The 26,111-nt window shown below is 45.4% G+C and overlaps 1 protein-coding gene across 2 annotated transcripts in view; it reads left to right on the top strand.

Moving 5' to 3' along the window:
- The window catches only part of AP2A2 (adaptor related protein complex 2 subunit alpha 2), a 308,871-nt gene that overhangs the window by 281,481 nt on the left and 1,279 nt on the right, over positions 1 to 26,111 (top strand). For both annotated transcript variants that reach the window (XM_069223134.1, XM_069223136.1), the window contains 3 exons: positions 20,397 to 20,521; positions 25,375 to 25,491; positions 25,609 to 25,678. In XM_069223134.1, the coding sequence (XP_069079235.1) occupies positions 20,397 to 20,521; positions 25,375 to 25,491; positions 25,609 to 25,678 (312 nt within the window). The remainder of the gene's footprint in view (positions 1 to 20,396; positions 20,522 to 25,374; positions 25,492 to 25,608; positions 25,679 to 26,111) is intronic.

A 26,111-nucleotide genomic window follows, 5' to 3' on the forward strand; every position in this document is an offset into this window, starting at 1 on the left:
AAGGAATACATTACCAATTCAAAGTGTTGCCATTCGGAATAACAACTGCGGCAAGAGTTTTTACAAAATGCCTGGCAGTAGTAGCTGCACATATCAGAAGGCAGCAAATACATGTGTTCCCGTACTTAGACGACTGGTTAATCAAAACCAACACGCTAAGACAAAGTTCACAGCACACAAACTACGTCATACAGACCCTTCACAGGCTAGGTTTCTCGGTCAACTACGCGAAGTCACACCTTTTGCCGTGTCAAACACAGCAATACTTAGGAGCGACAATCAACACAGCAAAAGGGATTGCCACTCCAAGTCCACAAAGGGTTCAAACATTTCAAAAGGTAATACAGGCCATGTATCCAACACAAAAGATACAAGTCAAAATGGTAATGAAACTCCTAGGCATGATGTCTTCATGCATAGCCATTGTCCCAAACGCAAGATTGCACATGCGGCCCTTACAACAGTGCCTAGCATTACAATGGTCACAAGCACAGGGTCAACTTCTAGATCTGGTGTTGATAGACCGCCAAACATACATCTCGCTTCTATGGTGGAACAGTACAAATTTAAACCTAGGGCGGCCTTTCCAAGACCCAGTGCCACAATACGTCATAACGACGGATGCTTCCATGACAGGGTGGGGAGCACACCTCAATCAACACAGCATCCAAGGACAATGGGACATACATCAGAGGCAGTTTCACATAAATCACTTAGAACTGTTGGCAGTATTTCTAGCGCTGAAAGCATTTCAACCCATAATAACCCAAAAATACATTCTTGTCAAAACAGACAACATGACAACAATGTATTATCTAAACAAACAAGGAGGGACACACTCGACACAGTTGTGCCTCCTAACACAAAAAATATGGCATTGGGCGATTCACAACCACATTCGCCTAATAGCACAATTTATTCCAGGGATTCAGAACCAGTTGGCAGACAATCTCTCTCGATCACCAACAAACCCACGAATGGGAAATTCACCCCCAAATACTAAACAATTACTTTCAAATTTGGGGAACACCTCAAATAGATCTATTTGCAACAAAAGAAAACTCAAAATGCCAAAACTTCGCATCCAGGTACCCACAAGATCAATCCCAAGGCAATGCTCTATGGATGAACTGGTCAGGGATATTTGCGTACGCTTTTCCCCCTCTCCCTCTCCTTCCATATCTAGTAAACAGGTTGAGTCAAAACAAACTCAAACTCATACTAATAGCACCAACATGGGCAAGGCAACCTTGGTACACAACACTACTAGACCTTTCAGTAGTACCTCATGTCAAACTACCCAACAGACCAGATCTGTTAACACAACACAAACAACAGATCCGACATCCAAATCCAGCATCGTTGAATCTAGCAATTTGGCTCCTGAAATCCTAGAATTCGGGCACTTAGACCTCACACGGGAATGTATGGAGGTCATAAAACAAGCTAGAAAACCTACCACTAGACACTGCTATGCAAATAAGTGGAAAAGATTTGTTTATTACTGCCATAATAATCAAATTCAACCTTTACACGCATCTGCAAAAGAAATAGTAGGATACTTACTACATTTGCAAAGATCTAACCTAGCTTTCTCTTCCATTAAAATACATCTTACGGCAATTTCTGCTTACCTACAAATTACGCACTCAATTTCATTGTTTAGGATACCAGTCATAAAGGCGTTTATGGAAGGCCTAAAGAGAATTATACCACCAAGAACACCACCAGTTCCATCATGGAACCTCCACATTGTCTTAACACGACTCATGGGTCCACTTTTTGAGCCCATGCACTCTTGTGAAATGCAATACTTAACGTGGAAAGTTGCATTTTTAATTGCCATCACATCTCTAAGAAGAGTGAGTGAGATTCAAGCATTTACCATTCAAGAACCATTTATTCAAATACACAAAAATAAAGTGGTTCTACGGACCAATCCTAAATTTTTACCAAAAGTAATCTTACCGTTCCACCTAAATCAAACGGTAGAATTACCAGTGTTCTTCCCACAACCAGATTCGGTAGCCGAAAGAGCACTACATACATTAGACATCAAAAGAGCACTAATGTACTACATTGACAGAACAAAACTAATTCGAAAGACAAAACAATTATTTATCGCCTTTCAAAAACCTCATACAGGAAATCCAATTTCAAAACAAGGCATTGCTAGATGGATAGTTAAGTGCATTCAAACCTGCTATCTTAAAGCTAAAAGAGAACTGCCTATTACACCAAAGGCACACTCAACCAGAAAGAAAGGTGCTACCATGGCCTTTCTAGGAAATATTCCAATGAACGAAATATGTAAGGCAGCAACATGGTCTACGCCTCATACATTTACCAAGCACTACTGTGTAGATGTGCTAACTGCACAACAAGCAACAGTAGGTCAAGCTGTATTAAGAACATTATTTCAAACTACTTCAACTCCTACAGGCTGAACCACCGCTTTTGGGGAGATAACTGCTTACTAGTCTATGCACAGCATGTGTATCTGCAGCTACACATGCCATCGAACGGAAAATGTCACTTACCCAGTGTACATCTGTTCGTGGCATTAGTCGCTGCAGATTCACATGCGCCCACCCACCTCCCTGGGAGACTGTAGCCGTTTAGAAGTAGATCTTAAACATTTGTACATTTGTAAATATATTACTTAAAACTTTATTATGTACATACGCATTCACTCCATTGCATGGGCACTATTACTAGCATACACAACTCCTACCTCACCCTCTGCGGGCAAAACAATCTAAGATGGAGTCGACGCCCATGCGCAATGGAGTCGAAATGGGAGGAGTCCCTCGGTCTCGTGACTCGAAAAGACTTCTTCGAAGAAAAACAACTTGTAACACTCCGAGCCCAACACCAGATGGCGGACTGTGCACAGCATGTGAATCTGCAGCAACTAATGCCACGAACAGATGTACACTGGGTAAGTGACATTTTCCATATATACACACACACACTCTTTACTTCACCCGCCTGCCGAAAAACAATCTAACAAAGGACTCTTTGCCCATTTGTAGTATCACCGAGAGGAGGAGTCACTTGATCTCGTGACTCGAAAATATTCCTGTAACACTCCAAGCCCAACACTAGATGGCAGACTTATGCAATGCATGTGAATCTACAACACTACATGCCACAAACAGATGTCTACTGGGTTAGTGACATTTTCCTTCCCTTGGGCCATCTGGCTCCCACAGGAGTCAGACTCCTGATTGGCTGCCAGCAACATGAGAAAAAATAATGACAGCAGCCTTTCCAGGACTCTGAGAATTAGTCCCTGGTCCTAAAGTTAAAAAAGGAAAAATATACAAGAGACACTAGGCCCCATGGGGGAAGAACCATAGGGACTACCCTGCGGCCAAAGACAAACAAAAAAATCGGGATCAGGAAAATAAATGGTGGCTGGGCCTCATTTATTCAGTTTAAGCTTGCTCAGGTCTATATCCATAAAGGGGAGGGAGGTCTGCATGCCCTCCATCCTCAAGCCATTAAAGGCCCTTGGGAGCCTTAGGTGCTCACCACACACCAGGTCAGCTTCCTACAATCATCCAAGCTTCTTTTGTACACATTGCTCTATAAAGGGGTATAGCATTAGTGCTATGAAAGTAAGTACAAAATACCCCTTAAGAATATGAGGCATCATTAATGCCATCACAGAAACAACCCCCTTAGGTGTAGAAAGCAATGGTTATGTGTCACAGTGACCCTATATCTTTCACTTCACGGGTCACGTAGTTCAGATTAACAATCAACCATAAATATATGGGGAAACCTTCATTGCATACGGTGTTCAGTCTGCAGCAGGAGTTTGCTGCTGGGCCTGGCTGCGAACTAATCGCCCACATGCAGCCAACCCCAGGCTGTGGACTGTGAATGGGTGTGAGAGTAGCTATATGGGTGTGTGACTGGATGTGTGTGGGTTTGTAATTGGGTGTATGAATGGCTTTGTGGGTCTCTGAGTGTGTGTTTGACTGGTTTCCGTTGGTCTGTGAGTGGGTGTGTGGTTTAATTTGAGCCAGTGGTGTCCGGTGGTCGGCACTGGCACTTAATTGTCAGCATCAGCTCTTATTACCACCTGCCACATGATGGCGCAGTTTAGGTAATTTGAACATGAGCACAACACCAATTGTTTGTTAATTAAATATGTAGTAAAATGAGGGGCAATGTGTGGTGCAAGCTGCATAGGCCTCCTGGCGAAGGCACTGGCACTTAATTTTATTTTACAAATGAAGTACTATGTGAGTGGTTGTGTGAGTGGCTGTGTGGGTCTGAGTGGGTGTGCGAGTGGCTGTGTGAGTCTATGAGTGGGTTAATGTGTGTGCTTGAGTGGGTGTGTGAATGGGTGTATGAGTGGCTGTGTGTGTCTGTGACTGGGTATGGTAGTGGTTTTGTGGGTCTATGGGCAAGTGGCTGTGTGACTGGTTGTGTGAAAGGGTCTGTGAGTGGCTGTGTGGGTCTGTTGTGAGTGATAGTGGCTTTGTGGGTCTATGATTAGATAGATAGATAGATAGATAGATAGATAGATAGATAGATAGATAGATAGATAGATAGATAGATAGATCCATCCATCCAGTAGGTAGTTTATAGTTAGGACCAACTTTTCCCATAGATGGACCGAGAGGAGCAGGAAGATCTCCAGGCCAATACTGAGATTCTCGTCAGAGAGCATGGACTCCTAGGCCGAAGCAGATGAGCACCTGCTGGCTCAGCCCCTGACAACAAAGACCACAATGAGTACCACTCTCCCACAAGCTCGTCACCATAAGGAGGCACCAGGTTCGATCTCCTGTGCTTCATCTTAGGCCTCCTGTCTGCCACTGCCTCACACCTGTACCCAATGTCCTCAGCCCCAAAGTCCCCCTCAAAGCTTCATGCGTTGACTTTGACCACCACCTTATCTCCAAATTCAAAGACGTACTCTAAGGTCCTGTCTATGTCAAAACACTTGTTGCCGAAGATTTTAGAACCCAGACAACTGGAGCTGAGATTAATCGAGCAGAGACCTACTTAGGCATCCTCAGGATTTTAGCCCTCCTCAGCCCCTTCCAGACCGCCATCTACAGCTGCATCTTCTGCGGCCTCTGAGGATCTCTACCGACTGAACCTCCAGCGGCTTCAAGAGCATCTCAGTGCCAGGCAGAAACAGATCTACATTCAGCCTGGCACGGGTCAAGTCCTGGTCAAGCCTCCACAGCAGCCTAAAGACTCCATTCCTCATAAGAGGAGATTGACTTTTGAGGAGGCCATTAACCCTCCTGTGAAGCTAACACATAAGAAGTCTCAGCGCAATGAAGGAGGCACTTCTCCACTGCTTCCTGGTCTTTCCATCCTCCTTCTCCTCTCCCAACTCCTCCTCCCCATTCCTGCATCTCTCCTTCTACCTGTGGACCCTCCGTCACACTCACTACAGGATTCCTCAAAGTCAGGTTGAGGGAACAGCCCGACCCTCCTTATAATCCATCCTATGATCCTCAAGGCCCTGACCTGTGGGACGATTATGATGTGGTATGCTTAAACCTGCTAGGGACACCTTTAAGGAACCTGTGAGGGTGAGGGTAGTCCTGCCTCTTATGGTGAAAAATGTCAAGGCTTTGCTCTCCAACTACACAAGGGGCTAATTACCCCCTGATTCCCTAGTGATCCACACTACCAGGAAGCGTGCGTGCTACAAGAGACATAGTTGTGTTCAGATTTTACACACACAAAACCATATAAATTTAGCTGTTATAGTTACCTGAGCTAACTAAAACACACTACCCCGTAATGCACTGCTTATGACCTTACATATTACATCATTCATGAAATGGTCGGTGACATCACTAATGACATCATTTATAAAATCTCAAACAGCATCATTGATGACTTCATCCAGCAAAGTAAACTTCAATACAGTTAATAAAATACTATTTAAATTTTTTTAAAGGTAGAAGAAGCCACAGGTGAGACACGTACAGCAGACAGCTTACTGTATCCTTATCAAGTACTACACTCACTTATCACCTAAGAGAAAGTTCTCAGCAGATAATCCTGTCGCTTCTTAGCCGCTACTTCAGACACTAATGACCATCGTAAAATGTCTAGCCTTATAGGCTAGTCTATTGTGTACCACAACAATACTGCTCATGAACCTGTAAAATAGGTTTTAGTGCAAATGTCAGATTAACACAAACTACTACAACATACAACCAGTAGGGAGGTCTTAGCGGCTAGGCCACTATGTGGCGCACCACTAGTAAAATTATTCTTCATCCTGGAGAAAGGTGTGAGCAGAGAGACGAGTCTGTTGGAAATGTCTGCTACACTGAGCCATCACCCTAGAGAAAGGTCCTTGCAAGCACTTTAATTGCAATCTACTATTACAGTCATTCACCACAAAGGAAAGAGGTCTAAGGAAACAGGTCATAAAACAGAACTGTAATCACCCATCACTGTGACGTGAAATTTCAATGAAGAGCTTAGACTGTCTCAAAGCACTGCCATGGATATACATCGGGATGGGACTTGTCAGTCTAGAGGCGAGTTTACTGATAAATAGTACACCCTCTTTGAAAACAAGATTATAGATCAGATGACATATTACACATTGTATTACTCAGTAGTACAGAAAGAATAGTAATCTAATTTATGGGTTAGCTTAGTATATATCTTTAGGTCTCAGAAACCTTTACAAAACACACTCACCGGATGATGTCACTAACCATGTCATGAGTAAGGTCATAAACAGTGCCTTGCGGGGGCATAAGTTATAGTTCAGGTGATTACAACTGCTGAATTTCAGTTGTTCTGTGTATGTAAAATCTGAACCTAACCATAACGTACCTTTTAATCCTTGTTTTTTTTCAGTGAGTTTCTAAGGTTATTTTTAAATCCTCTTTCCTAACTATAATATCCCTGTAACCTTTGTTTTTAGTGAATATATAACTGTTAGTCTTTGCTAATGTCAATAAGTGGTAAAGTAACAATGTAATATGGGTGCCAAAAAGATTTAACCAGCCCATATGCTGAGGCCTTGCGGGTCACTAGAGGTCAGTAAGGCACTGAAAGTTTAAGATGATTGTCTGCGGCTCAGCTTGAAATCCTTTTGGAATTTCATGTTCAAAACGAGTACAGTGGTCGATCTGCTGACCATGCAACATGTGGAAGAAAGCTCAAATCCCAGCATGGACCCAGCAACCTGTGAATCCCAGCTAGTTCCCCTGTGCTGAAAAAGACAGAATGTAAAGTGGTCTGTTGTGAAGTGCTCTTAAGTCCTTGAGCAAAGTTTGTGCTATGTAAAACTTCCCAAAATAAAAAGTGGATTCTATTTGTCATTTGGCTCTTATGTCCTCCTCCAAGAATTAATGACAAAACATCAACCTTTGATGTCAAAAGGAAATACCCATTTACTGGCTGAATTTCACAGTGTGTAACTAGGAAATCTCGGATCAATAATGGCCCCCCTGCTTGACCAAACTGTGTAATCCTAGGCAAATACTTTATTTAAAGGGAGCCTCTTGTTGTTTCTGATCACATATGAGAACACCTTCAAATATGTGAGTTTGTGATGTGCACTGTACAAAAACCTCTTGTGTTTGATTGAATAGTCCTTAATTTAATAGTGCTTCTGGTATAATAAGAATCCAGACTACATGTAGGGTACACATGACAACTCACTAGCCTCTTTGTTCACTAATTGCATTATCATCAGGGTGGGAACTTTTTTCAGCACATGTTAAAAACAATCACTTTTATTAAATACTTCTCAATGCAGATTATTTTTGTACAGCACATACCCTGCAAGATGCTCTTAAATCTGGTAATGAAGAAAAAGGAGGCTCTGTAAACCAAAATATTTGCCTAGGATCACATAGTTTGGTCAAGCAAGGAAGCTAGGATTTGGTCCTAGGTTTTCTAGGTTCGTATTATGCAATTCACCCACTAGATGGATTGGAAGTCAGTCTGGGATAGAAAATAGTCCCATGCACCAAAAAGGGACCCTAACAACGAATGATATAGCTAAAAAAGTGTCCCATGTTTTCAAATTTGGAATGTTTTGAACTTGTAAAGGCACGCTGTATCAGTTTTTTGCAGGTAATGGGAGACTGAAGGGATTCAAGGTTGCTGCAGGCAATGTTTGTGGAAATATCATTGAAATCTAAAGTAGATATTGGCCTAGCAGGTCATAAACAGACTAACAAAGAGCTAAACACAAGGGATATTTAAAGCTGCTCAGCCTTGACCCCATTCGTTTATTTCATTGGCTGCAGTAGAGCATATAGGAATGCACCTCTGTGTGCTGCTGCAGCCACTAAAATAAATTAAAAGCATCTGATAGAGACTTCTAGTTGCAGATTCCTTACCTTAGAATTTTCCCCCAGGCGTCAGACTGGATCTGGCGATTTTTTTCTTCGAGCAATACCCTTGCGTGTCGGTAGGTGGCCTCGGTCGACTCCGTAGGTGTCGTGGGCGCTGTGATGACATCTGGAGTAGTACATAGACGCAGCCCTCACACAGTGACGTCAGTTCTTTTCTTTCCGCGCCACGTGCTGATTCCGAGAGAGCTACCCTTGGCTATTTTTTGGCCGAATTCGACCGTTTTGTTGATTATTTTTTGGTGCGACCTTTGGTGCATCGAGGATGTCCCCGAAGACCGGGTTCAAGCCGTGCGAGGACTGCCACCGCATAACATCGGTGACCGACCCTCAATCGTGTCTTCCTGTGGTGCCTCGAGCGTGACCACGACCCGAAGTCGTGCTCCGAGTGCCGGCCGATGCATCCGAAGGGTTTGAGTGAGCGGTCCCTAAAGCTGATGGTCCCCCGGCACTCGACTCCGCGTAGGTCCTGATCTCGCCCGAGAGGAAGGTCTCGAGATCGGTCGTGGAGCCACCACAACTCGTCTTCTTCGAAATCTTCTTCGAAATCGTCAGGTCAAAGTAAGAAGAAGAAGAACCCCCATCGCTCTCCGACTTCACCCCGTCGCTCGGTCGACGCAACGCGGGACGAGCGTCCACAAACTAGACCTCTGTCCTCGGAGCCTACGTCTGGGTCAGCTCTGCACTTACCCGAGTTTCCCGGAGCCGGAGCGACCCCCGCCCAACTCAGAGCTCTGCGAGGCCATGCGCCTCATCTTTGGGCATGCCGACCCCGATACGGCGCCTTCGGGCCCAAAGGGCTTAGCTGAGGGGGCTTCAGCTTCCGCGCCGGCGGCTTCAGCTTCCGCGCTGGCGGATCCGCACCGACGCTGGTCGCACAGTCGAGACCTTCCCCAGCGCCGGGACGTTTAGCGACGCTCACGATGTCGGTAGTGCCCACTATCGACGTCGACCCGATTCTCATTCCCGGCGACTCGGAGTCGGATCGGCTTCGGTGGGCCCCATTCGCCCGAGGTCAGATTCTGACACATTTTCCTATGGGTACGAATACGGGGAGGAATTGGCGGGGTCCCTGGACCCTTATGAATACCAGGAAGACCCTACTATGGACTGGACACAGGACTTGGGCAAAGCTAGTCGTCTTGATACTTCTCCTGACTCTGGCATGCTGTCTCCTCCTACCGTGGCTACGGCAGAGGGAGCTACCTATGGTATGGTGGTTAGTAGGGCGGCTGAGGTCCTTGACCTTGAGCTACCTACTGTCGAAGTCAGGTCTAACCTCCTGACGGAGGTGCGATGAATGACCCGAAGTTCCTGTCCCAACATCCTACGCCTGAGAGTCTTGTTATCCAGGCATTCTTTTCTTCTGGCGCCTTCCCTTCCGCACCGGATAGGGAATCCAAAAGGCTGGAACAATTTGGTAAGAAGTTATTCTCTTCCGCCAGCATCGCACTTCGGTCCGTGAACACCGCATGCCTTTTGGCCTGTTATTCCCACTCCCTGTGGGATACGGTTGCGCAAGTCCTGCCGCAGATACCGGAGGAGGCCCGTGCTATTGTCTCTCAAGCAGTCAAAGATGGGAGAGACGCAGCAAAGTTCACCATCCGTTGTGGGCTGGATACGACCAACTCTCTGGGCAGATCGGTTGCTACGACATTGGCCTTACGGAGCCATGCCTGGTTACATACTTCTGGTTTCTCGGGTATGTCCAACAGTCACTCGTGGACATGCTCTTTGATGGCACCCGTCTCTTCGGAGACAAAGCGGAATCTGCCTTGGAGAGATTCAAGGAGTCCAGGGCTACAGCTCGGTCCCTTGGCCTTTCTGCCGCCACACGCCCCCCACAGTCCGCTTTTCGTCCCTTTCATGGCCACGGAAGGGGTGGCCTGTCGCATCCTCAACCCAGCCACCGGGCCATGCACGCTGGACAGCCTGTGCGTGGCCAGGGGCGTTGAATCCCATGTGGTCATGGGTCAGGGACCCAGTGGTCTGTCCAGACCACCCCCGCAGCAGCCTCCAAACCTTCCTAGTCCGTCCCCTCACTCCCCCCCAGTAGGTGGCAGAATCCACCATCACCTGCCCCACTGGGAACATATCACCACGGACGGGTGGGTTTTGCAAATCATTCGGAAGGGCTACTCCCTCCCTTTCGAATCTGCACCACCACATATGCCACCATACTTCCATCCCCTTTCGGAGGATCATTTGGTGCTTCTCCGCCAGGAAGTCACGGCTTTCTTGGCCAAGGGAGCTATAGAAAGGGTCCCTGTGCCAGAAGTAGGTAGTGGTTGTTATTCCCACTACTTTCTGATACCAAAGGACAAAGGCTTGCATCCTATCTTAGATCTTTGGGACCTGAACTACTTCCTCAAGAAGGAGAAGTTCAAAATGCTCACCCTGGCTCAGGTTCTGTCTGCCTTAGACCCAGAAGACTGGATGGTAACGTTGGACTTGCAGGACGCTTATTTCCACATCCCCATCCTGCCTGCCCACAGACGTTACCTACGATTCGTGGTAGGTCACGAGCACTTTCAGTTTACCGTGCTCCCTTTCGGCCTTACCAGCGACCCTCGGGTGTTCACAAAAGTGATGCCGGTGGTTGCAGCTAATCTGCGCTGGTTAGGGGTCTCAGTCTTCCCCTACCTATACGACTGGCTGTTGAAGGTGCCTTCGCCCCAGACAGTGGTCTCACACCTCCAGACTACGACGAACCTCCTGCACCAGCTGGGGTTCACTATCAACGTGCCAAAGTCACACCTGACTCCCTCTCAGACGCTCCCTTTCATCGGGGCAGTTCTGGACACAGTGCGGTTTGGGGCTTATCCTCCCCAAAAGCGAGTCCAAGACATTCAGGCTATGATTCCGATCTTTCAGCCTTGGTCTTGGGTTTCGGTGAGACAGACTCTGAGGCTGCTGGGCCTCTTGGCCTCCTGCATCCTGCTAGTAGCACATCCCAGGTGGCATATGCGGGCTCTGCAATGGGACTTCAAGTTCCAGTGGGTGCAGCATCAGGGGAATCTCTCCGACATGGTCCAGATCTCGGAGGGGACTGCGAAAGACCTGAAGTGGTGGCTTTCAAATCCCAATTGGGTCAATGGCAGATCCCTCAATAGTGACAGATGTGTCTCTTCTGGGATGGGGCGGCCACATGGGAGAGGTGGAGATCAGAGGCCTCTGGTCTCCGGCGGAGTCGGGACTCCACATCAACATGCTGGAGCTCCGAGCAATCAGACTTGTGTTGAAAGCATTCCTTCCCTCTCTCAAAGGGAAAGTGGTGCAGGTGTTCACGGACAACACTACCGCCATGTGGTACTCCAACAAACAAGGCGGGGTAGGGTCCTCGACCCTATGTCAGGAGGCACTACGCCTCTGGACATGGCTGGAACATCAGGGCATTACCCTGATGGTTCAACATCTGGCAGGCTCTCTCAGCACCAGAGCATACAAACTCAGGCGCGGACGCACTGTTGATCACAAATGGTGTCTCCATACGGAGGTGGCGCAAGGTCTTTCTCAAGTGGGGAGAGCCTTGGTTAGATCTGTTCGCCTCCGCAGAGAACGCGCAATGTCAGCTATTTTGTGCATTGGAGTTTCCAAGGCGGCACTCGCTCGGAGACGCTTTTCGTCTCGAGTGGAACTCCAGCCTCCTTTACGCCTTCCCGCCTATCCCTCTTCTGCCCAGAGTTCTCAAGAAGATCAAGAGCAACCGGGCCCAAGTTATCTTGGTGGCTCCGGACTGGGCCCGAAGAGTGTGGTATCCCGAGCTGCTGTGCATGTCCATCGATCCTCCACTCAGACTGCCTCTTCGGGTGGATCTTCTGTCGCAGCAGCAGGGGATAGTCCTCCACCCGAGCCTGTCCAACCTCCGCCTTCATGCTTGGAGATTGAGCTGCAACAGTTGACAGCATTTGCCCTTCCACTCGAAGTCTGCAATGTTATCTTGGCAGCCAGGCGTCCCTCGACTAAAACTATATACGCCTGTCGTTGGAATAAATTTGTGGCATGGTGCACCAACAAATCTGTTGACCCCCTATCTGCCCCTCTTTCAGAGGTTCTTCTATTCATTCTTTCCTTAGCCCAGCAGGGCTCTGCATTGGGTACCCTTAAGGGGTATCTGTCTGCCATTTCCGCCTTTCTTAGGCTTCCTGATCAGCCCTCAGTCTTTAAATCTCCTCTTGTGAGTAGGTTCTTAAAGGGGCTCACCCACTTATTTCCTCCCACTCCCTTCAGTGGGATCTTAATCTTGTGCTTACTTTCTTGATGTGTACTCCCTTTGAGCCTATGCATAATTGTCCCTTACGGCTCCTCACATTCAAAACTGTCTTTCTTATCGCTATCACCTCTGCTCGCAGGGTGAGTGAGCTTCAGGCCCTTTCATCAAAGCCTCCGTACTTGTCTGTACACCCCGACAAAGTGATGTTACCCAGTAGAGCTTCCTTCCTTCCTTCCTAAGGTGGTTACACCGTTTCATGTAGGCCTGTCTATCACTTTGCCTACCTTCTACGCACCCCCACATCCTTCCCATGAGGAGGAGAGACTACACCGTCTGGACCCAAAAAGAGCGTTGGAGTTCTATCTCAATCGTACTAAAGACTTCTGGGTGGACGATCTACTCTTTGTTGGCTATGTCGGTGCGAAGAAAGGGAAGGGGGTGTGCAGAAACGTACCATCTCTCGATGGGTGCTTCTTTGCATCAAAATGTGCTACGCTTTGGCGAAAAAGCAACCTCCTGACAGCTTGCGGGCTCATTCTACCAGGGCCACTGCTGCATCCACTGCATTAGCACGTGGAGTTCCTGTCCTGGATACCTGTCAGGCAGCTACGTGGGTGTCTCTGCACACGTTTGCTAAGCATTACTGCCTGGACAGTCAGGTCCGTCGGGATGGCTACTTTGGTCGTTCGGTCCTGCAGGACTTTCTAGTATGATCTTAGTTCGCAGCCCACCACCGAGGATGGCATTGCTTGGGTATCTCTTCTAAGGTAAGGAATCTGCAACTAGAATTCTCTATCAGATGTACAAGTTACTTACCTTCGGTAACGAAATATCTGGTAGAGACATATTCTAGTTGCAGATTCCTTACCGCCCTCGCATCCTCCCCGCTTGCGAACTGATTTCGAGGGACAGGGATTCCCCCCTTTCTGGTCCTTAGCTCTGGCGCACCAATATCAGTGTTCTTAGCGGCTCTGCGCTCTGGCGTAGAAAGTCGTTAAAAGAAACTGACGTCACAGCGCGAGGGCGGCGTCTATGTACTACTCCCGACGTCATCATGGCAACCACAACACCTATGACGCGCAAGGGTATTGCTCGAAGAAAATATCTCCAGATCCAGTCTGACGCCTGGGGGAAAATTCTAAGGTAAGGAATCTGCAACTAGAATATGTCTCCACCAGATATTTTGTTACCGAAGGTAAGTAACTTGAACGTCAAGCCTGAAAAACTTTAAAAAAAAAAAAAAAAGCTTGTCTCCATTCGCCGGTGGTTCCAGTGCACACCCAACAGACACACACGAGCAAAGTGATCTTTGTTAAGTCTGTCAGTATCTGGTGCTGAGGTGCGGGACAGTCACTTATATTTTTCTTTTTTTGTCATCCTTGTGTGCTTGAAGTATGTCTCAAGTTACAGTAGTTCAAAGACAACTTAGAATGAAAAATAACTATCAAACTACCTTGCAAAAGGCAGACTTATTGGCTTTGCCAGTGCTGGTTACTTTTTGTAATGGGGGCCCTGTTTAATATACTCCTTTGATGTCTTCAGTGAGGTTGTGTGTCTGGTCAGAAATGGGAGAAGTTTGCAGAGTAAAGCTTACTGTGCACAAGGCTTGTTCCAGCGCAGTATTGCTGACTTTGCACATTTAATAGAAAAACTGTATCGCCCATCTGCTGCAACAGTTGTGCTAGAGAAGGGCATTTGTTCCCAATTGATAATGTATGATGTGGTGATTTGCTTGGGAGCTTGCTATGCTGCTTAAGTTGAACTATTATTTAAAAAATGCATTTAGTTCTGTGGTTCACTTTCTATGGTGATCTGGTTTGTCTAGCCCAGACAAGCCAACATTCTGCATGAAATTAGAAGCATGCTTGTAGCTTAGGACAGAGGGCTATGGTGCGCTGATGGTGGATAGAAGTCTATAATTGTGAAATTTTGTGTTGAATATGGAAAATATTTTGCAGGCTAAAAACTGTGTCTGAGATACACATGCCCTGCATACTCCTGCCATCTAGAGTTGGGTCCGCAAGTTGTTTTTTCTCCCAAGTAGTCTTTCAAGTCACAAGACAGTCTGGTTTGGATGTGTTTTCTGGCGCTCCAGTTCAGTACCATTTCAGGCTCCCTTCAGTTTGTTGTTCACATCTATACTCGTTATTGTTCATGATCGCAGCCCATCAATTCGACATCGTCCATTCGCAGCCTTCAGACCTACTCATCATCTCATCAACTTCGACCAACTATACGCTGTTAATGGAACAGGCTCCATTTCGCTTCTGTCCTAGGTGCCATGCTAAATACCAGAGGAACGACTTCCATCTGGTTTGCAACCTTTCTGTCCCCTGATCATAAAGAAGAGGACTGTGTGACCGTTTGGTGAGTCTGAACTGCATGAGTCGTCTGTGGCTGAAGAAAAGGCCTTTTCCATCCGGCACTCTGGTTCCGACTTCGAGATTGGTTTACAGATGCATGACCTTCCTTCGTGCCAACATTCCGTAAGCACCCATGCCCCTGTCCATCCTCTCAAGAGACACTCAATTCCAAATCTACTGCTTCCGGGCCACCACTGCAGACAGGCCATGGTAGGCACCAAACATCCACTGCGGACGCCCCTCCCTCGGGCTGAGCACTGAAAGCGAAGCCAAAACCACACTCTTCCTCTCAGAGTTGACCAGTCTCAGTGCTGAGCCCCGTCCATCTGCTTCTTCGGCTCCGAGCACCCCTGCCCTGGTCGCCTCAGCTTAGACTACCGCAGCATTGAAATTTCTTTCGCATCAAAACTCTTGGCACTGAAATTGGCTCCAGAACCATTCCTCGAAACAATGCAGGGGCGACTTGATCCGAAGCAGAAAAAACTGCATACATAGCATCTAACTGGCCATATTCTAGCCAAAGCTGTGCAGGTGGTGCCCCTACCATTAAAACACCAACTCTCTCTTTTAAAGAGGCTACAGACTTGCCTGTGCCTCTTAAGAAAAAGGACATAGCAACCAGTCCTCTGTATCCTCCTCTTCCTCCTTCACCACCACCTCCTCCAGCCCCACTTTACCATCACCCCATTCACCACATCACTCAAATAGTGACCTTGGTGACATTACACCACAAGGATTCCCACAGTCATACACAGGGGATAATGGGGCAGATGATTCAGATCGACCACTACAGCCCACAGATCCTTGGAACAGTTATGATATTGTGTCCCGCCCCCACCGCCTCAGGTGATACCGACCCAGACCTCTATCCAGCCAAGTCATCACCCCTGATGATGCTACATCTTATCAGGAACTCATTGTTAGGGTGGCAGCATATCACTAGGACCCTTTACAAGGAGAATCTATTGAAGATTATTTCCTATTCTAAACGCCATCCAGCACCCTTAGGGCATACCACTACCTTCCTGGGCTGAAGGGAATGCCATACGGATATTTTTAAAGACCCAGTGCAAGCATCAATCATTACACCCAGAATCGATAAAAAGTATAAAGTGGCACCCTAACACCCTGTTTACATCAATGGCTGACTCCCCTCAGACTCACTAGGTTGTCTAATGGTCGTAAAAGGACCAATTCACAGACCACAGCAGATACTCCCCCACCCGATAAGGGGTCCAAGCTTATTGACGCTTCATGGAAGAGAGTGACAGCCCAAGCCACCAATCACTGGCAAATTGCCTATACCCAAGGGTTATTGGCAAGATACGACAGGGCCCATTGAAATGAAATGGACCAACTCCTCCAACATCTCCCTGAGGAGTACATAAAAAGGGGACACGAAATTGTACAAGAGGCAAATTATTATCCAACAGCTCAATCTGGTGTGCCCTAGATTCTGCGGAGATGGCTGCCGGGGCATCAATACCAGTGCATTGCTGCGTAGGCATGCTCAGCTACTTAAATCTGGCATCAAGCTAGAGGTGTAGCAAACACTTTTGAATTTCCCATTTGATAAAGAACATGTGTTTGGTCCCCAGGTGGACCAAGTGCTGGACAAGCGTTGGAGAAAATAAAATAAAAAGACACAGATATAGTGAAATGAGTGAGGGTGCTCCAAACCCCACTCCTAGGGGCTCCTTTCTGTGTTTCTAATACTAGTAGGGTGCCAAAACAACACCTTCCAATGCTGCTACCTCCTCGTACAAGCAGCAACATCAAACCTCCCCTTTAAGGGATATTACAGAGGCACATATAGAGGAAACAATTCCATAGGACGCAGGAAGGGTGCCTCCACATGTACTGGACCCTCCACCACAAAGCAGTGGCTCCCTTCTAATTCCCCCCACCATTTAATACCTGCCGGGTGATGGCTTCAATATTTCTTTCCCACCCAGAAAAACATAAGATCAGACCAGTGGGTGCTGGACATTATCCAACATGGTTCTTGTCTGGAGCTCATCACCACACCACCAAACGTTCCACCTCGCAAACACAAACTCTCCATGGAACATCCAAATCTGCTCAAACAGGAATTGTACAGGCTCTGTTGCTCAAAGGAGCCATAGTGCCTGTCCCTCTTCAACATCAAGTTTTGGGAGTTTACTCCCTGTACTTTACAATTCCCAAAACAGACTGATCACTATGGCCCATATTAGACCTCAGGCCCATTATATCCTATCAGAACACTTCCAAATGGTCATTCTTTATGACGTAATCCTACAGCTCCAACAGGGTGACTTTGTCAGCACTAGACTTAGAGGACATTTACTTTCACATCCAGCTCACTGCAAATACCTTAGGTTTGTTATAGCTGTAAGACATTACCAGTTCAGAGTGCTCCCATTCGGAGTCACTAGCACACCCGGTGTATTTACTAAGTGCCTAGCAGTCGTAGCAGCCCACCTGCACAGACAGAACATTCATGTCTTCCCATATCTGGACGGCTGGCTCATCAAAGCCAGTACCCTTATGCTGTGTCACCAACAAACACAGACTACTTTAGATCTTCTCCATCAGCTAGGGTTTACCATCAACATACAGAATTCACACCTTCAACCTTCACAGATTCAGCCGTATCTAGGGGCCATTCTCAATACACAACTGGGATTAGCCTACCCAAACGTAGCCATGATTTATAACATCCAAGCACTACTACAACAATTTCAACCCAATGAAAACATAACAGTGAAGACAGGTATGTTATGCAACTCTTGGGCATGGTGGCATCTTTCATTGCTATAGTGCCACATGCTCGATGGCTGCAGGAAAGTCTGGTGTGCCAATGGTCTCAGTCACAGTGTCAGATACACTATCTAGTGTTGGTAGACAGCTGCACTCATAACTCTCTGCACTGGTGGAACACACAATATCTGTCAAAGGGGTGTACGTTCCTCAACCCTGTTCCTCAGATCATTCTCCCAGCAGATGTGTCCCTCATGGGATGGGGTGCTCACTTACAGAATCTCACAATTCAGGGTCTCTGGAACACCAAACACCAGGGTCTGCACTTCAGCTACCTCGAGCTTTGAGCTGTTCACCTAGCATTGAAAGTGTTCCTACCTCACCTTGTAGGCAAGGTTAACTTGGTCCAGACGGACAACATGACAGCCATGTGCTTTCTACAAAAACACAGGTGGACACACTCTCTACAGTTATCATGCCTATCTCTGAAGATTTGGCATTGGGCGATAAGTCACAACATCTTACCTCCTAGCGGAACACCTAACAGGCATGGAGAACAACTTTGTCGACCTCCTCAGCAGGATGTGGCAACAAGTCTATGATTGGGAACTCCACCCCCCAAGTCCTCCTCCCATACTTCCACAAGTGAAGGTTTTCACAGATAGACCTGTTAGCAATGGCAGACAATGCAAAATGTCCAAATTCCACCCACAGCTTCCCACACCCACTATCCAAAGGCAAGGCTCTATTAGATGAAGTGGTCAGGTATATTTGCCTACGCTTTTCCACCTCTTCCTCTTCTTCTGTTTGTGGTTTGGAATCTCAGGCAAATGTCTCTTACCCTCATCCTACTGGCTTCCACTTGGGCTCATCATCCATGGTTCATCACACTACTAGAGCTCTCTTTAGTTTCCCACTAGAAGATTTCCCTCAACCCTGACCTTCTCACTCAGAACCATGGAGAAATCAGGCTTTCAAATCCAAAGGAGCTCAGCCTTGCGATTTGGCTCCTGATGTCATAGAATTCGGTTACCACCTGAATGTTTGACCATTCTCAAGGATACTCCGTGACTTACAACAAGGGCTTGTCACGCAGCAAAGTGGAAAAGGTCAGTTTTCTGTTGTCCCATTAAACACATTAACTTATTTGATGCAACTGATTAAAACATTGTTTGCTTTCATCTACATTTGCAAATCTCTCACCTGGCTCACACTTTCAAATGCTTACATTTAGCTGCAGTGGCTGCCTATCTACAAAACATGCAACGCTTATCCTTGTTCAAAGTACCAGTTATGAAGGTATTCATGGAAGGCATTAAAAGAGTAACTCTGCCCAGAGTTCTACCTGCACTCGCATGGAATTTTAACATTGTACACACAAGACTTATGGGCCCACCAATTACATAACTGCCCCCTCCAATTTCAGTGTTGAAAGGTTGCATTTTTCTTGGCCATTACATCACTTAGTTGTGTTAGTGAGCTCCTGGCATTAACCTAGGATTAACCTTTCTTCTGGCTACACAGAGACAGGATGGTGCTTCGAACCAGCCTGAAATTCCACACAAAGGTGGTTTCCTCTTTCCACCTCAACCAGTCGGTTGAATTACCTGTTATCTTTCCACAGCCGGATTCAGTTGCGGAAAGGGTCTTCATACACTAGATGTGAAAAGAACTCTAATGTATTATATTGACAGAACCAAAGAGTTCCGTAAAACCAAACAACTCTTTGTTGCTTTTTCGCCCACTCAAAAAGGAAAGTCCATATCTGAATTGGGCATTTCTAGATGGATAATTAAATGCATTCAGGCATGTTACACCAAAGCTAAAAGAACTTTACTCACACCTCCTAAAGCACAATCTACCCATAAGATAAGATCTTCTTTCGCTTCCTGGGCAGTATCCAAATAGCTGGCATTTGTAAGGCAGCTACAAGTCTACACCACACACTTTCACTAAACATTATTGTGTGGATGTTTTAGCATGCCAACAAACTAATGTAGGACAGGCAGTGCTCGCACCATTTTCCAAACAAATACAATTCCCTTAGGCTAGTCACCGCTTTCTGGAGGGCACTGCTTTACAGTCTATGCAGAGAATGTATATCCACAGCCACACATGCCTTGAACAGAATGTTACTTACTCTGTAAGCATCTGTTCATGACATGTAGTGCTGTAGATTCACATGTACCCACCCTCTTTCCCCAGACGCCTGTGGCCATTGCAGATCATCCTTATTTCTTATGCATGGACATCTCCTTACTAATACTTACTCTATTCTTACCCGACTGCAGAAAAACAGTTAAACTGTGGGGTCGATGGCCATGCACATGATCACTGAAATGAGTCACTTTACCTTGTGACTTGAAAGACGTCTTTGAAGAAAAACAACTTGCACACATCTGGACCTAACAGTAGATGGCAGGAGTATGCAGAACATGTGAATCTACATCACTACATGCCACAAACAGATGCCTACAGGGTAAGTAACATATTCCTTTTGATCTGGTTTATACTTATGTAGTTAATTTACCCTGTGGCAAGAATGGACTCATACAAGTGCCCCGCTCCTTAAGAGAGCTTATTCTAATGCGAACCTCATAACCGTTGAGTTGATATTTAGTGATCTATATGACCTACCTTGTTAGACTTTGCAGGATTCAAACTGCCCAAACAGAGAAATTAATTGCACTCATTCCTTAACTGTGCTCAAATCTGAACCTTCAAACGAAGCCAGTGGATCCCACCGTGGATGGTGGTGCCCAGGTGCAGCAAGTTGTGAATATTGAGTGCATATCAGACTTTTCAGAAGCCCCCATCTTGAACATACAATTCAGGTAATGCTTTTCTCTAGTGTGGAAAAAGTCCTTGTTTCTGTTTCAGGCTGAAGCATTAGTAACCAGAAAGTATTAAAAACTGATGTACTGTGTGAAATTGTTTGGATGATATAGGTGTACACTACTTGTAGAAGAGCGTAGTTTGAGAGTCTAGATCTATATTTCTTGGTGACATTAATCCTATGGCACTGAGTTGCTTTAGTGTTCTACTTCTCCAAACGTACAGAATTTACAGGGGGGACATATTGTGTTTTGAGGGGCTCGTGTAATACATTTGCCATTGTCAGAATTGTTTAATGGGCCATTCCACTGCCCCTTTCGTCCTCGTGGCATTATTATGCCATTTAATTTTAAATCTGGTTTAATGGTACAAGTTTTCTTAAAGGGTTGGCTTCCCTTCTTTGTGTATGTGACACTCTTTCTTAAGCATTGGGATCTACTGGTGCTAACTTTAATTGTAATTTCCCAAAGCAAAAGTGACATCTGTGGCTCTGGTTATCATAAATGCTGGTCTTTGTGTGGCCTATATACTGAAGAGCTCAACAAAGCTGAACTGTTTCTGAATGGGTGAAATGGATAAAATACGTGGTGGTTCTATTTTTGAGTGAAAATGCTTAGCTACCAGAAATCTTTGTAATACAAAGAACATATAATTGATATATTATTACCGGTAAAAGGTTTGTTCTGCAGCATCAAATCTGTCCTAAATTCACATGCTTTGCACAATTCCACTGTATAGTGCCTAGTGGAAGTGTCTTGCACACCATGTTGGAATCTGTTTTCACGCAGAATGGTTAGGAGGTAGATTGTGGCTGAGAAAGGTCGTTAGGATCAACGCTAAGTGCTGGTAAGAGGTTTTCAGGGGTTTGTAGGGAGGTTTTCGACGTAGCCTGAGAATGATGTGTAGTCCTCATGGGAGCCATGGGACTCCTCTATGCCAGTTCAGGGTACAAGTACAATTTTTAAATTCTGCCCGAACTACCTTTATAAGTGTCAGAATTAAAAAGGGGTGGTCCATTGATAGAAGAGATGGGTTTCTCTGATGCAGACGGAGCTCAGGGGTGAACACAGGAGACTCAAATCTCGAGTAAGCAATGGATGTTGTCGAGCTTTACCCTAGATCTCAAGTGGCCAATTCCTGTAATTAATTAAAGTGTCTAAACACCAGGCACCCAGGATCACTTATGCAACGCCAAAGATAAAAGCATCAAGTGAAACCGCTCTATTAAAACTTGAGCCCTTGACACAGAAGAAGCTGAAGGAGCTTGAGACAATCCCGATCCTTCGAGACAAGAAGAAAGTACCAGTAAGGAGATGATGAAGAGCATTGCCTCTATTTCAGAATGGGATTGAGGTCAAAGGGAGAAAGAGGAACAGGAAACTTTGAAGGACAATACCCCTCAGGACAGTAAAACCCCGAACACCACTGACGTGATGAAGAAAAGGGTACTGGAGGCTGAAATCGGAGTTTAATAAACAATAAGAATGCTTTTTAGGACAGCTTAGGGCAACTAAAACAATCAAGGATATTGGATGTCCGAAAGCTACAATCTGTTGTCATGTAATAAGAACTAGAACTGGAAATTCAGAGAATTAATATCCTCTTGCACAAGTAGTAGCTGAGGACATGGGATGCCAGATGTGGGGCACAGTACTTTGTGTGAAGACATCAAATCAGACTCACCATAGAAATCGACAGACACATACTCCTTGAGATCATTCCCTCTAGATGGCATCAATATGTACATTGGGCTGGTCAAAAAGGGAGAGTACCGTTTTAGGGTGGAAGTGGAGATAGAAAGGGAATATACATGTTTTCGTTTGGCAATCCTGAAATCTGGGTAAATAGTAAACCATTTTTGTTGTTGTTGCCAATCCTAATTCATCAAGGAAGAGATGCTTTTATTAGGTTAGCTAAATCCAAGGCTGTTGGTCCAAGTGTTGAAAAGGAATACAGGGCGTTTAGAATGGATCCAAAATACATACCAGTGCACATGAATGCAGACTCATTGGTAGTATTCAGATCAAGGAAAAGGCAGTGTCACCAGTACTCATGGGGCCTCTGCCTTAAAATGAGAATAAGAGATTAGATGATGTAGGAACAAAAATAGAAATAGAAAGCAGCAGCCACACAATGCTGTAAACCTAATTCCATAGCCCTTCTCATTAGACATGCTTACCAACATTGAGCGGAAATCTAGGAGCTCATGGTCCATCTTCCTGAAGCATATCAAAAAAGAGAAAAACGTATTCTGGAAGGGGGAAAAATATTGCCAACTCCTATATAAAGGCAGCTTTGGATGCAGCAGAAGCAGCTAGTCTCCAACCATCAACAGGCATTGTTTTTAAAAGGCAGGCATGGCTCCATATATCAAGACCTAAACCCGAAGTCCAGTCGAACATCATTGAAATGCCGCTCACAGGACAACTCTGTGGCCCAGAGGTGAACAGCTCCCTTGAAGCTATGAAGAGGGCAAAATGAAAAGCGATGTCCATGGGTGCTTTACAGACCTTCTGACCATCCTTTAAGAGAGATTGCCCACAGATAGAAGAGGTCAAGAGAGAGTTTGTCCTGGTACAAACAGCCAAAAACAGACAGGAGGCAGCCAGTTCTCTACGCCCTCACAATAGCAGTAGCAACAGTAATCATAACAAAATCCATTCTTTAGAAGAAGAGGAAAGTCATAGGGCAGAACCTCCATGGGATCTGCCTCCAGCTCCTCCAAATGGCTTGCATTCATGGCCCCTTCCCTAACAAATAGTTTTGGGGGGAGGACAGAGGACTTCCTGGACCAATGTATGTCCATCACCACTGACAAGTGTGTTGAAATATTGTAAAATATGGCTGTTGTATAGACGTCCTACACAAACGACTAAACAAACAACCTAGGAACAAAGGATACAAAAGGGGCCAATTGGAGAACCTACACACAGTACAGCAACTGCTATATAAGATATTTCAAGCTGCAAAAGAAATGAGTTAATAACATGTAATTATGGTTTTGCACACTGAAACTCTTGTAGATTCACATGCACCTTCACCTCCCCTTTAGAGGAGGATCATGGGGGGGGAGACAAAGAAAAATCTAACATGGTTGTCACACACACTGGCATCGTGGTATTATGGCCAACGGACTACATAGGCTCTGCCTACATCGACCCTATATACTAACCAAAAAAGGTTACCAAGACACTTCATGACTCAAACACTAAATGGCAGAATTGTGCATGGCATTTGAATCTAGAAGTGTTCCATGCTTCAAAACAATAGCTACAGGTAAGTAACTGGTTTCTTTCCTAGGGTTTTGAGAAAGCCTTCCACACTTTCTTGAATTGTAGAAGATGTGGCTCTTCTGATAACTAGCATGACTGTTCCACATAGTAGCTATTGCAATCTAAGGCCTGGCTACCAGCTGGGTGTACTCTTCTGAGGATTACTATGAGTAAAAACAAATAATGCAAGTAGTTTAATGTAACAGATGTATGCCATGCATATACAGCTTAATAGGCCATAAGAGTTAACCTCAACACTAAGCAGAGTTTCAGGGACAGCTAGAGTCCATCGTGAGTCTAGTATACATGAAACTAAACATGCTTTTCAATTTTTGAGCTGCCATGTTGGGTATGCTTATCAGGTTCCTCACCTTCCCAAGTAATGAGGAAGAATATGTATATTGTATGGTGCCATTATTTAAGGAAATCAAAACTTAAACGTGTCAACGACCTAAAATAACACTTCTAAACCTATTGTTTGGTTATACACCTCCTAGGTCGGGCAAAACTGGGCCATCTCCCACAGTGGAACCCAGTTCTCCTGCTCGCCCTTTGTTTAGCCTCTCACAGAACTGGTTTGCTCGAAAATTAGAAGCACATGCTATAAACATTATCGTACTACTCCACAATTTGCTTTCAGATGTCATCTCCCATTGTTAACAAAGGGGTATTAAACACACGTTGTGACTACATTGACCCTTACGATGGTGCAAATGGAATAGGTCATTAGGCTCTACATGCCATCAGTGTTACCCTTTCTGGTAATCCATGCCAAGATGTCATACAGTGCAAAGAAGTTCCTTTCATCATGTCCTAAATTTACCTGAACAATACCTCAAACCCAGTGATTTCAAACATTGGCTAATGGTCCTGCAAGAATGGTATCATTATCAGCTTTGTGACTAAGCACACATCGAGTTACTTGCTAAAAGCTGTCCAGGTGGCAAAAAACACAGCCTGACATAAGACAAATTGTAAATTAAAAAGTGATTTCCTTCTCAGAAATATTTTCACAACACTAAGATTGGTGATAGTATAATAGATGACTAGTGGTGGAATATTATCATGCACCTTTAAATTTATTTTAAATTAATACTAATTGCTAGCCCAACAAACATGCGTATGACTTTTCGCATAGTGTATAGTACTAGAGAGCTCATGTGCAAGGGCTATGAATTGATGATAGTATAATTGGGATGCGTTAGAGGTAAAATCCTTTGTTTTTAGAATTCGTGTCCGGGATTATCATGTGCAGCATGAACAGTATTGTACATTCACACTTGGTTCTGTTACTGTAAAGAGTGATCAGTTTATCGGTCTCTCCTCACTCCCCTCATCATTTGTTAATCAGTCCTCTCTCAAAAGCAATCTTTATGGTGCCACTTTCCCAGTGTGCCCTGGGCAACCTGCGCTTCTGCGAAAATTGCTGCTGCTCTAGTTTTTATTGGGGTATGTCTTCAGAGTAACAGAAGTATTCATGGCACGTGCCTTCTGGTTACTTTTGCCATCCACAGAATACTTATCTTTTCAAACACACTCGTAAACTCGGACTCGTGTCCTCCTTTTTTGTGCCCACAAAGGTATGGCGGAACGTTCCAGAATGTGTCTGTGAAGCTGCCGATCACCCTGAACAAATTTTTCCAGCCGACGGAAATGGCAGGGCAAGACTTCTTTCAGCGATGGAAGCAGCTCAGCAGGTAAGCCAGTGTGTAGTGGCAGAGCAGTGCATGCTGATCTGAAGCCTGACCCAATGCACTCGGGCAGTTGAATCGTCACCTTTGAGTGCTCTCTTCTTTTGTTTCTCTCCTTTGCAGCCCACAGCAGGAAGTGCAAAACATATTTAAAGCAAAACATCCAATGGACACTGAGATCACAAAGGCTAAGGTCAGTGTGGCTTTTGCCTCCAGCTTTTTTTTATCCCTTCATTGTTCGTCAGTGTTTGTACATCTGAGGCTAAATGGTGGGCGACCAATGTCACTTTAACAAGGCAGTCTTAGAGTCCAGATAGTATGTTGAAAACCACATTTGTAAGATATGATGTGGTTAAGCTGTAGTAATGAGGGGCTCACCCGCGATCCTTCAGTACCTTATGGTTAATGCCTTTTGGTTAATGTAAGTCAAGACTGACGGTAGGAATCCAACTGGTTAGATTAACAAATAAAAGCTTACATATTGAGTGAATTGTGGGGAGGGCTCAACCCGAGGGAGATAAGTCCCTTGTGCAAATACATGGTGTAACAGTTATCTGAAATTCTAAGTCCTAGGAAATCTGCTATTTCTCATTGCGTGCTTCATATAATCTAGCTGCATGGCACTT

This window comes from Pleurodeles waltl, chromosome 3_1, assembly GCF_031143425.1.
Source record: "Pleurodeles waltl isolate 20211129_DDA chromosome 3_1, aPleWal1.hap1.20221129, whole genome shotgun sequence".
Classification (NCBI taxonomy): Eukaryota; Metazoa; Chordata; class Amphibia; order Caudata; family Salamandridae; genus Pleurodeles; species Pleurodeles waltl.